The sequence below is a fragment of the Mobula birostris genome, chromosome 5 (genome assembly GCF_030028105.1).
Source record: "Mobula birostris isolate sMobBir1 chromosome 5, sMobBir1.hap1, whole genome shotgun sequence".
Classification (NCBI taxonomy): domain Eukaryota; kingdom Metazoa; phylum Chordata; class Chondrichthyes; order Myliobatiformes; family Myliobatidae; genus Mobula; species Mobula birostris.
Window position 1 is genome coordinate 33235665 of NC_092374.1, and position 13596 is coordinate 33249260.

The window sequence follows — 13596 nt, forward strand, 5'->3', positions numbered from 1 at the left end:
GACAGTAGGAACAGTAGAGGGCAGTAGGATGGTGTCACTCCAGGCTCTGGGTATTGAGGAGTCTGATGGCTTGGGGGAAGAAACTGTTACATAGTCTGGTCATGAGAGCCCGAATACTTCGGTGCCTTTTGTCAGATGGCAGGAGGGAGAAGAGTTTGTATGAGGGGTGCATGGGGTCCTTCATAATGTTGTTTGCTTTACGGATGCAGTGTGTGGTGTAAATGTCTGTAATGGTGGGAAGAGAGACCCCGATGATCTTCTCAGCTGACCTCACTATCCACTGCAGGGTCTTGCGATCCGAGATGGTGCAATTTCCGAACCAGGCAGTGATGCAGCTGCTCGGGATACTCTCAATATAACCTCTGTAGAATGTGGTGAGGATGGGGGCGGGGGGGGGTGGGAAATGGACTTTTCTCAGCCTTCGCAGAAATTAGAGACGCTGCTGGGCTTTTTTTGCTATGGAGCTGGTGTTGAGGGACCAGGTGAAATTCTGTAGCAGGTGAACACCAAGAAATCTGGTGCTCTTAACGATCTCTACAGAGGAGTCGTCGATGTTCAGCGGAGGGTGGTCGCTCCATGTCCTCCTGAAGTCAACAAGCATCTCTTTTGTTTTGTTCACATTCAGAGACAGGTTGTTGGCTCTGCACCAGTCCGTTAGCCGCTGTACCTCCTCTCTGTAAGCTGACTCATCGTTCATGCTGGTGAGGCCCACCACGGTCGTGTCATTGGCGAACCTGATGATGTGGTTTGAGTCACTGGAAAATAAAACTGACGATCTCAGGGCAAGGCTGCTGTATCAGAGACAAATGAGGCAGATCTCAGTTGTCCGTTGCACTGAAACTTGGTTAACTGCGAATACGCTTGATTGAGTTATCCAACCAGAATGTTTTATGATTTTCAGATTGGATCGAACCGTGAACTCTGGTAAGGAGAAAAGTTGCAGCATGTGATTTTTAGCCAATTCTCATTAATGTACGGACATTGGGGTTTTGTGGACTTCTTGTTCATCTGACTTAGAACACCTGACGATTAAATATGGACCACTTTATTTGCCTCATCCACGATCCTGCCTTGCAGTTTACATACCACCAGTGGCTGAGTACAAACAAGCATTCGCAACACTGCACAACATTGTCTACAGGCAAGAAGCAGCCCACCCTGGCACACTTCAAATTATAGTCAGCGATTTTCACCAGGCCTCTGTGGAGAAAACCCTGCCCAATCATCACCAGCATATAACCTGTTGCCTCAGAGGTCCCAACACACTTGACCACAACTACACTATGATAGGGAAAGCCTATCATTCCTTTCCGAGACAACATTTTGGCAAATCAGACCACTTAGCTGTACTCCTGCTACCTGTATACAAACAAAGCCTAAAGGCGCATGGATCAAGACAACTAAGAGGTGGTCACAGGATGCAGAGGAATGGTTACAGGATTGCCTTGAGTCAGTAGACTGGGCTGCATACAGGAACTCATCTGGAGGACCTCAATGACTACACCAGAGTTGTAACAGACTTTATTAGAACATCTGTGGATGAATGTGCCCCCACAAAATTGTTCAGGATTTACCCCAATCAGAAGGCCTGGATGAACCATGAAATCCAGAATTTGCCGAGAACCAGATCAATCATTCCAGTCTGGAAATCAAGAATGCTACAAGAGGTGCCGTTATGCTCTCTGGAAAGCCATCTCTTGGACTAAGTGGAGATTCCAGACTAGACTGGAATCAACGAGGCTTGCACAACTGTTGTGGCAGGGCTGGAATGCCATAACCTCCTACAAAGCTAGGACATTGGGGACCAGCAGAGCTTTGCTTCCATATGAGTTCAATGTCTTCTATACTTGATTTGACCACCAGAACAGGGAGGAACCTTCATGCACCCCCATGTTTCCTAATGATCCTTTGGTCTCAGTATCTGAAGATGACATGCAGGCTGCCTTCAAGAGAGTGAATTCAAGTACAGCTTCTGGTCCAGATGGACTACCTGGTCGAGTATGATGACCAACTGGCTGATGCGTACTCAGATATCTTCACCTTCCCGCTCTGGCAGTGTGTGGCACCCACCTGCTTCAAGCAGGCTTCAGTTGAACCGGTGCCCAAGAAGAGTGTGGTAACCTGTCTAAATGACCATCGGCAGTGGCACTTACATCCCCAGTGACAAAGTGTTTTCAGAAGCTGGTGTTGAAACATATCAGCTCCTGTCTAAGTGGCGACTTGGATCCTCTCTAATTTGCCTACCAAAGCAACAAGTCTACAGCAGATGCCATCTCAACCTTGGAACATCTGGACAGAAAAGATGCATATATTGGATGCTCTTTATTGATTACAGCTTGGCATTCAATATCATCATCATCCTCCCAAAACTAATCAATAAACTCTGAGACCTTGGCCTCAATACCCCCTTGTACAATTCGATCCTGGATTTCCTCACTTGCAGACCCCAGTCAGTTTGGATTGGGAAAAACATCTCCTCAATCTTCATCAACACAGGTGCATGACAAGGCTGTGTGCTTAGCCCTCTGCTCTAATCGCTTTACACCTATGAGACTGCGTGGCTAAGTACAGTTCCAACACCATATACAAGTTTGCTGATGATACCACTGTTGTGGGCTGTATCAAAGGGTGTGATGAATCAGCATACAAGAGGTATGCTATTGAAAATTTGGCTGAGTAACAACAACAATCTCTCACTCAATGTCAATAATACCAAAGAACTGATTGTGATCAGAGGTGGAAAGGGTTAGTAATTTTAAATTCCTGGGTGTCACTATCTCAGCGGACCTGTCCTGGACCCATCATATAAATACAATTGCAAAGAAAGCACAGCAGTGCCTCTACTTCCTCAGGAGCCTGTGGAGATTCAGCACGTCATCAAAAACCGTGGCAAACTTCTGTAGATGTGTGGTGGAAAGAGTGCTGACTGGCTGCATCATGGTCTGGTATAAGAACACCAATGCCTTTGAACAGAAAATCCTACAAAAGGTAATGGAGGTCCGTGAGCCAGTCCTCATAAGAGGACCAGAAGAGGAGGGGGTCAGCAACTTTAAATTTCACCATGTTATCATTTCAAGAGAATCTGCCCTGGGTCCAGCATGTAAATGTCATTGCAAAGAAAGCACAGCAGCATCTCTATTTCCTTAGATTTAGCATCACATCTAAAACTTTGACAAACTTCTATAGATGTATATATTGACTGGTTGCATTGCATTGTAGCCTGGTATGGAAACACCAATACCCTTGAATGAAAATTCCTTCAAAAAGTAATGGATACAGCCAGTGCATCACAGGTAAAGCCCTCCCCACACATTACACACATCTACGTGGTGCTCTGTTATGGGTAAGCAACATCCATCATAAAGGACCCCCTGCCTTTTCAGACACAGCACTGCAATCTGACCGCTTCACTATTCTCCACAAAGGCAGGTCAACTCAGTCTTTTAAAGATAAAGGAGCACTGTAAGCTTTATCATTAACTCATCATGGTGCACGGATGTTGTGGTTCTGTCTCAGTCCTGCTCACCTGACCCAGAACATCTAGCGGTCAAATGTTGTCCATTCAATCTGCCATCATCCTGGTAACAATGTACATTCCACCACAGGCCGACGCCAGGCGGGCACTGGAGAAGCTGAGCACCATGATCAACAGGCACAGAACAGCAAACTATGACGTCTTCCCCTTCATTGCGGAGATTTCAACCAGGCCAACTTGGAGAAGTATCTGAACAACTTCCACTAACGTATTGCCTGTGGAACCAGAGGAGCCACACACTTGACCAGTGATATACCACCATCAAGAATGCTTATTGTGCCAACCCACGCCCACACTTTGAAAATTCCAATCACCTGGTTGTATTTTTACTATCAGTGTAGAGCCAGAGACTAAAGACCACTGCACTAGCGGTGAGGACCAACAAAGGTATGGTCAACAAAGGTAGAGCACATGCAGGACTGCTTTGAGCTGATGGACTGGACTGGAGAATACTCAGGGATTATTCTTCATATTCTGAAGGATTATGCCACAGTTATCACTGACTTCATCAAGACCTGTGTGGGTGAGTGTGTGCCTTTGAGAACATATGGACATACCCAAACCAAATAATGTGGATGAACCAGGAGATTCATAGTTAGCTGAGGCCAAGATCTGTGGCATTCAAGGCTGGTGATCCTGAACTATACAAAAAGCCCAGGTACAGCCTACAGAAGCCTATTTTACAGTGAATAAACAACTCCAATTGAGGTTACAGATTGAATCAGATGCAAGATAGCTGTGTCAGGGCTTGCAAGCCATTTCTTCCCATACAGTGAAACCTAACATCAGGAATGGCTGTAATGTTTCACTCCCAGCTGAGCTCAATGCCTTTTATACACACTTTGAAAGGGAGAATAAAACTACAACTATGCAAATCCCTGCAGCATTTAGTGACCCTGTAATCTCTGTTTCGGAGGCCAACATCAGAACATCTTTCAAAAGGGTGAACCCTCGCAAGGCGTCAGGCCCTGATGGTGTACCTGGAAGGGCTTTGAAAACCTGTGCCAACCAACTGGCAGGAGCTTTCAAGGACATCTTTAATCTCTCACTGTTGCTTCTGAAGGTTTCCACGTGCTCGAATCATGCCCAAGAAGAGCAGGGTGAGCTCCCTCAACGGCCATCGCCCAGTGGCACTAACTTCCACTGTTTTGAAATGCTTTGAGATGTTGGTCATGTTAGAATCAACTCCTGCTTAAGCAAGGGATGGACCTGCTGCAATTTGCCTATCACCACCATAGGCTACAGCAGATGGACTCTCATTGGCTCTCCACTCAGCCTTAGAGCACCTGAACAATAACAAAACCCATGTCAGGCTGCTGTTTATTGATTACAGCTCAGCGTTCAGCAGCATCATGCCCTCAGTTCTAAACAACGAGCCGCAAAACCTGGGCCTCTGCATCTCCCTCTGAAACTGGATCCTTGAGTTCCACACTGGGAGACCACCGTCCATGAAGAGCAGAAATAACATCTCCTCCTAGCTGACAATCAACACTGGCACGCCTCATGGACGCAGTCTTACCCCACTGCCGTATTCTTTCTATACATGCAACTACGTGGCTAGTCACAGCTCTAAGGCCATCTATAAATTTGCCGATGTCACAACTATTGTTGTCTGAATTTCAGAGGAGGAGGAGGCATACGGGAGCGAGACAGATCAGCTGGTTGAGTGTTGTTACAACTACAATGTTGGACTCAATGCCAAGGTAATGCAATAGTTGGCGTGATGCTATTACAGCTCAGGGTGTTGGAGATCAGAGTTCAACACTGGCATCCTCTGTAAGGAGTCTCTGTGTGTTATCACTGTTGGAAGCGTGGGTTTTCTCCAGGTGCGCTGGTTTGCTCGCACAGTCCAAAGAAGTAACGGGTGGGTTAACTGGTTATTGTGAATTGTCCCATGATCAGGTTAGGTTTAAATCAGAGTTGGGTGGCACATCTTGAAAGGTCAGGAGGGCCTATTCTGCACTCTATCCCTAAATAAACAAACAATCATCAGTGAAGAACAAGGAATTGATTGCTGACTTCAAGAAGGGGGAATCAAGGGAATATATAACAGTCTTCACCAAGGGATCGGCAGTGGAAAAGGTGAGCAGTTTCAAGTTCCTGTGTGGCAACATCTTTGAGGACCTATCCTCGGCCTAACATATTGGTGCAATTACAAAGAAGGCACGACAGCAGCTATTTTTCACTAGGAGTTTGAGGAGACTCGGTATGTCACCAAATACACTTGCAAGTTTTAACAGATGTACTGTGGAGAGTACCCTAACTGGTTGCATCACCTTCTGGTATGAAGGGGCCTCTGCAGAGGATTGGAAAGAGCTGCAGAATGCTGTAAACACAGCCAGCTCCATCATGGGCACCAGCCTCCCCAGCATCAGGGACACGTTCAAAAGGAAATGCCTCAACAAGGAACCATCTATCATTATGGACAACCACACCCCCACCCAAAAACCATCACCTAGCACATGCCCTCTTCTCATTGCTACCATTAAGGAGGAGGTGTAGGAGCCTGAAGATACACACTCAATGTTTCAGGAACTGTTTCTTCCCCTCTGCTATCAAGTTTCTGAATGGACTACGAGTCCATGAACACTACCTCTATTTTTTTCCCTCTCTTTTTGTGTGTGTGTGTATCTATATATATATATATATATATATATACACACACACACATTTTCATACACACATAGTGTAATTTATAATTTTTATGTATTGTACAGTACCACTGCTGCAAAACAACAAATGTCACAATTTATGCCAGTGATATTAAACATGATTCTGATTCTGTTTCGTTCAGTCTCCACTACAGTAAATTCTGTTTCCTTTTCTCTACCCTTCACTGCAACTTAAATCACATTGATTTTCTAACTTTCCTGAGATCTGAAGAAATGTGATCCACATGAAATATTACCTCTGTTTTTCCACAGATGCTACCTAACCTGGTGAGGATTTCATGCATTTTCTGCTTTTATTTCGTATCTTACCCAGAATTATATTGCAGATGTACACAGATTTGGATTAATATGTTAATCACTTGTTTAAATTTAGGCCACATTACTAACATTTCACAGTACAAACAGATGATCATAAATCTTCCATAGGCTGAGTAGTCCTCATCTCATCTCTGAAGAGATGAAGAAATATAAACTCAGTTGTTTAAATATTACCTCTCACTTTATCCTTTTACAAAAGGAATCAATCTGCTGCTTAATTTATAGAGACAGAGACAGAGACCAGCATACAGTATGCTGGAGGAACTCAGCAGGTTAGACAGCATCTGTGGAGGGTAATGGACAGTTGACATTTCAGGTCAAGACCTCATCAGTCTGGATGAGAAGTCTTCACCCAAAACGTTGAAAGTCAATTATTACTTTAAGCATTTGATCCAAGTTTACTTCTGAATTAAATTCTGTTGGCACTCTGAATCCTGAATGGAGATAAGGTACAGCGCTTTAACATAGGAAAAGGAAGTTTAAAGTAAGTAAATTATTTAACTTGGCCAATCCATTACAGTGTAAAAACCAGAAGGATAAATTCATTAAACCCAAGCAAAATGTTAACTCTTCTGAGATCAGCTTAGTTGATATGAAAATAATTTACATCAATTTCTCCTTGGGAGGCGGATCACAACCGAGATGGGGAATTAAAGTTTATAAGGACATTAACCATACAGTTTAAAATTCTGATTAAAAAAAAAGAGAAAACAAAATTGCCTTACATACTGTGTAAAAGTCGTAGGCACACACAGTATATACAGCCAGGAAGCCTAAGACTTTTGCACAGTGCTGTAGTAATTTTATGTATTGCACTGTACTGCTGCTGCCAAAAAAAAATGACATATATGAGTGATGATAAACCTGATTCTGATATGGGTCTCTATTGTGGACTGAGAGTAGGAAGCGGGCTGGTGATAAAGTTTAAGGGAATGGGGGATTCTCAGATTCCTGTAAACAATGGATTAAGTACTGACTATGTCTGTGACTGCAGTGTGTTTGAATAATGTCTCACAGCTGCTTTCTTTGGAGCAAGGTAAGGGTTAAAGTTCACCCAGATCCACATAAGATGTTTCTGGGCTTTTCACACCTTTTGATTTTGACAAAAAGCAGTACCTGATGGAAATTAGACAGAACATTCCTTTCTCAACTAAAGCATAAATTTGATGGATGTTCTTATCTTTGTCATTAAGTTGTGGCTCCAGCAAACCAGGTAGGATATTCCTTTTCTTTAATTAAGGTGGCTGGAGTGTCTATCAAATTGATTGTACTTTTGTATCAATAGTCCATTGACTTGGCCGGAATGGTTATCAAACTGGTTGTTCTTTGTATCAATAGTCTATTGACTTGGCTGGAATACTTAACAAATTGATTGTTCTTTTGTATCGGTGGCCTTATAACTTCTGACAATTCTGACATCAGGCAGTGAACTTGTAGAACCACCGGGGAGATGAGAAAGATTCTCTCCCTGATGTCGGGTCCAAGTTCACTCACCGGCTGAGCTCAAAGAAATAGATGGGTGAAAAGATAAGAAACGATCTTTTTGTGCTGTCGTTATTTGATCTAGCAAAGTTACGTTTACACTGGGAGAGGAGAGGGAGCAGGGAACACCAGAGACACATTCTGTAATGATCAATAAACCAATTGTTTGGAATCAAATGACCTTGCCTGGTGTTTCAGGGCTGGGTGTGTCTGCAGCCACGCCACCAACACAGTCCTGTCCTGGCACTCCTTCTCTGCCACCTGTCCCACACCTCTCCTGCGGCACCCCACCCTCACCGTTCCCAACATCTTTTGCTCCCGCCAGATTTTTAAACTCACTCTCCGCTCCATGTTGACAAATACAGTACTGTGCAAATCCTAGCTCATATATTTCTAAGACTTTTGCTCGGTACCCTGTATGAGACATAAAGGTTGGCAAGAAAATTTCATGCCATTTTAAATAGGGTCGCCAAGATGCATCAAATAGCTTTTCCAGCTCCCTACTTTCCAATGAATTGTGCGACAATAAAAATAACATGTTAAACAGTTAAGAAAATAGTTTATTCTGGATTCAGGTTTTATAGACTTTGAATGGAATTGGAGATAGTTAAAGAACAATCATTCCTGCTTGAAGGGAAACTAGATTAAAGGGGCATTTCCCAGTCATCCAGCATTATCCCATTTTGTAATAGTTTCCACAAAGTGATTGGTCATAACCTTAAAATCAGAGCCAAGCCATTCTGGAGAGATGTTAGCCTGTTGGAGAGATGTTCACCATGCAAAGGCTGATACAAGTGTGGAACTCTCTCAGAAAAAGTAGCACGTGCTATCTTGATAGATAATATGTGATGGATTTTGATAGCCTGCAACATTAAGGTTATAGGACCATGATGTGTGGATGGATTTAGGATTTTATGAGAGCTACAAACTTGTTTGAATGGTAGTTCAGATTTGTGGGGCTGAATGGCCAGTTCCTCTTCCTCCATTCTGACATTATTATTTTATGCATTGAAGAAAAACACAAAATATCGGCACCTGAATACTTCAAAGCATCCCTTGAGATCAACTGAGCAATTCTACCTATTTGATATACAGCCAGACACATTCATATTATACATCAGTCTGCAATGAAATAATACCCATGTCTTGGCCCCAACCATCCTCAATGGCAATCTGTTCTAGTTGTTAATCATCTTACATATAAAGAAATTCACTTGAACATCTGTTCTTAATTTGTTCAGCACAACCCTAAATTCTTGCCTTTCGGTTCCACATTCGTGAGAAGTATGAAGGTTCGTGCGCATGAAGGCTCATCTCGTTTACTTTCTCAGTGTCATACTCATTCTTACTTTTTAAAAGATCCCACTGAAATGTCAATTTTAATTGTTCTTTCTGCAGTAAATGATTCTTATATATGGCAACCACAACCTCACAGTTTTTTTTGATGAGGCCTGTATGCCTTAATTCTGATGTTTGAATGACTGAATAGAAACATAAGTAGGTATCAGAGGAGAAGTTGCTATAACTTAGTATCAATAGTTTAGGGTGTAACCATTTTTCACACAGTTTTCAACCTATTAAAAACATTGTCTTTTGGTCTCCTAACTGCGTTTTGGCCATATCCGTATATCCTTTTTCCATGCATCTACCTGTTCAAATGCCTTTTAAATATTGTAACTGTACCCAGCTCTAAAGCTTCATCTAGCAGCTTCTTCCGCATTCCCACCATCCTCCATGTGGAAAACGTTGACCCTTGGGCCCCCTTTAAATCTTCTCTCACTTGCCTTAAACATATGTCTTCTAGTTTTAGACTCTCCTGCCCTTGAAAGAAGACTGTAACCATCTAACTTACCTGTACACTTACACATGCTTTCATATACCATCCCAAACTACTCGGATGTATGTGCCTCCGATTTGCAATTTTCATCAACAGTTGGCATTATTTGCCACTATGAAGCCCCGCCCAGCCCTCTTTGCAAGGTCTTGACATCAACTTGCTTTTATCAGAGACAAGGTACAGCGCTTGAATATAGGGAAGGGAAAGGATGATTAAAGTGAGTAAGTTATTTAACTTGCCCAATCAGTTAAGGAGTAAAGACGATGAGAATAAATTCACAAAAATACAAGCAAAATGTTACCAGTAATATGCTGGTCAATACACCACAAGTGACCCCAGTCGATTTAAGGCAGGTATGAGAGACACAAAGCTAAATATCTAGAATGTCCCTATATCATGGGCAACATGCAGAGTTGAATCATAAAATCAACAGCTGCAGAAAAAGTTATTACTAAGATACCATGGTAACAGCATGGTTAGCACAACACTTTACAGCAGCAGATACAAGTTCAATTCCCACTGTCATCTGTAAGGAGTTTGTACATTCTCCCTGTGACTGCATAGGTTTCCTCCAGGAGCTCTGGTTTCTTCTCACATTCCAAAAGATGTACGGTTAGGGTGTGGGTAAGTGAGATGTGGCCATGCTATATTGGCACCAGAGGCACGGGGACACTTGCAGCTGCTCCCAGTCCAATCCTCTCACTGTGGTGGTCATTTACACAAATTACACATCCCACCTTATCCTCAATGTATGTGTGACAATAAAGCTAATCTTTATTTTTATAATCTCTTTAATATACAGGTTGCTTTTAGAACCAATACAGTCTAAAAAGACTTCGACTATCCTTAGACTATGCTAAGGATAAAGAAGGGATGCAAGTCCAGTCCTACCCAACAATTTTTAAAAATTTGTTGCTAAACTTAGATTGTTTACTATTGACATATGAAATAGCTAGAAAGAATACACCAAAAGCATATGTGACCTCAGGTGAATGTTGAGTAGAAAGTAATGTGTCAACATTGAAATACTCAGCCTTCTTGTGGGACTAGAACTAATACCATAATTATCCATATAAAACTGGCTGTACATGTTCACATGTCAGGTGAAGAATGGCTTGCAAGAAAAGGCCAGCATGGGCCAAGGAAACTTCAAGAATAATTGGAAACAAGGGACATTTATAAATAATGCAGAAACAAGGAAATGTTTAGCCAAGGATCAGACAGGCTGTAGATTAGAGATAATTATGCAGCAGTGTGCTGCATGTTTTGGAGGGAGCAGTTAAAATGGTATGTAGTAAGCAGCCAGCAAAAATTGGCCAATGGACATAAATGGCTACCTGATGTACAGTACCTACCTGTCAGTGTGGTTGTGCATTGTGAAGCAATCCCACAGACATTCTGGAGTACTGTATAAAACTCCTTTATGGCAGATAGTTACACTTACCTTGATCTTTCCCCAGGTTTACCATGTTATTAAACAAAAGGTTATCTAATTATACTGAACTAATAAAATGTCATCAAAAGTTCTGTACATTACCACCATTTTACTTTGGGGGGTCCAAGTTCTAGTTAGCTGCAGCAAACAGGTAATTAGAAAACACACAAAATTCTGGAGGAATTCAGCAGGTCAGGCACCATCTATGGAGAGGAACAAAGATCCGACCTTTCGGACTGCTAGCTTCTTTATTCCTCTTCATTCCTCTTCATTGATGCTGCCCGACGTGCTGATTTTCCTCTAGTACTTTGTGTGTGTTACTGCGGATTTCCAGCACCTGCAAATCTCTCATGTTTATGGTAGTGAGAAAAGCAGAGGTTTAATGATACCCTGATGTCCCTTCTGCAAACCACTTGGTACAGATACCATGATATCAAGATTCAACGCAAGGGCTACTAAGTATCCAGTTCGGATCTTGTCAGGGCCTTGTGATAGACAAACGTAAACAGAAAGTGTCAAATCCCGTGGAATCTGGTGAAGTTTCGATCCAGTTGGTTCCCTTTAATTTTGTTGTGGATGCTAACACTGTCACTGTTTATTGCACATTCCGGTCTCAACTATACAACTACACAGGGCCAGAGTCCCAAATAATTTCCCCCTCCCCCCCCCCCAACTCCCGACCCAAACACAATTTCATAGTTAAATCGTGACTCGGAATTAAAGATGGGATATACTACAATTTTGGTGGAAGTACAGCAAATATCCTTCACAGCGGGCCAAAATTTCTACTACTACTTCATACAATGCTGTCCAAATCAACGATCTGTTGCTGTTCTTATTTTTGTAATCGCGTCATCGACAGGGACCCCATATTAACTTGTCCTTTGACTAACTCGTCTGTCCAATAGAAAGTTACTGCCGGGAAGAAGGTGGAAGGAAGGGGGTCATATTTGATAAAGTTCTTGCCGGAGAAACTGTCATTCGACAATGACATTCGATTTAATGCAAAATTATTTTGGTTTCAACAGACAACAAGTAGGAGGGGCAGAGAGGCCTTCGTATCTGGTGTCCAAGTCAACTTTAAATAGCCGGCAGTGCAAACACCACCACTGCCAAACTGCAGGCGAGAACAGTGAGCAAAACGAATCTAGATCTGCACAGAATCATATCTGACCACTTCTCTCTACATTATTTCGCAGCGCTCGTCTGTATTGCTAAATTATGTAAACAGTGCCCCATGGCTAAAATTGTTCCCTCAGCCGTCTCTCTAAATCCTGTTACCTTTCTACAAGTTTTTCTTCCTCCTCCGGTTCCAGTACTCCACCTTCACATACTTCGTCCTCTAGCAAAGATATTTCCGGCTCAATTTTATCAGTTTCCGCAGAAATGCAGGCGTCCAAGGCGTCCAAGTCTTCCATTTTCGCTTCCATTACTCTTCACGCCGGCAGTTTAACAGAGAGATTCTCGAAGCCCGGTCATTACGGAGCCCAAGTTTCCTGACTCAGGATAATCTTTAAATAGAAATATCGCCGCCAATAAGGACTTCCTTTTCCCTCCCGAAACCACCGTCCCCCGGGTCCTAATGTCCACTACAAATAAGTTAATGATCAACATAATCGACATCTTATCTATTTGGAGAGATCATATTCTGCCGCCTTGCTCTTGCTGTGAACTAACTGGCGATTCTTTATTAACTAAATTTCAGAAAGGCACTTCGGAGGTTGTAAAGCGTCTTTAATCGCGAAGTTTTTTAAATGGATGAAACAGCGTTTCAGCCTTCATTTCTTGATCGGAAATCTTATTTTACGCTTCGTTCAATACGCGTGAAAAAGAATCCCCTATTGTCAATCCTTTATTCCTATTTTACAAGTTTTACTCATGTCCAATGTTACCACATTCATCGTGGAAGTCAAATTAACATTCTGAAACTTTCCTCCACTTTATATATTATTTTTAAGTAAACTCTGCTTTGGGCTGAGAAGTTTGGATTCTCCAGACCTAGTTTGTAATTTAAGTCTCTGCTATTGAATTTCGGCCCAGGGGATTCTATTTCCAATCTTTTCTTGCCAATAAGTACAAAACATGGCAGTATCCAAAATATTACACAACTGTAGCGCTTGATGATCTAGCAATCAAAAGTGAGGTCAAACTATATTAACCAACGATTAAATTAGGTCTTTATTTGGAGACATACTATGAACCACTTTAAATGATTTTTACAACAGGAATGTATTAACTCAACGTCATTGTTCTTTTTGCAATGAGGCGCAAGACAACTTAACCCTTTGAATGAAGGATGAGACATCATTAACAATTG

The 13596-nt window shown here is 42.3% G+C and overlaps 1 protein-coding gene across 5 annotated transcripts in view; it reads right to left on the reverse strand.

Moving 5' to 3' along the window:
* The window catches only part of LOC140197613 (cardiomyopathy-associated protein 5-like), a 110237-nt gene extending 97388 nt beyond the window's left edge, over positions 1-12849 (reverse strand). For all 5 annotated transcript variants that reach the window (XR_011885974.1, XM_072257823.1, XM_072257825.1 and 2 more), the window contains exon 1: positions 12561-12849. Coding sequence is in view for 4 of the 5 variants with exons in the window: in XM_072257823.1 (XP_072113924.1) it covers positions 12561-12709 (149 nt within the window). In the remaining variant the exon portion in view is untranslated. The remainder of the gene's footprint in view (positions 1-12560) is intronic.
* Between the last annotated feature and the right edge of the window lie 747 nt (positions 12850-13596).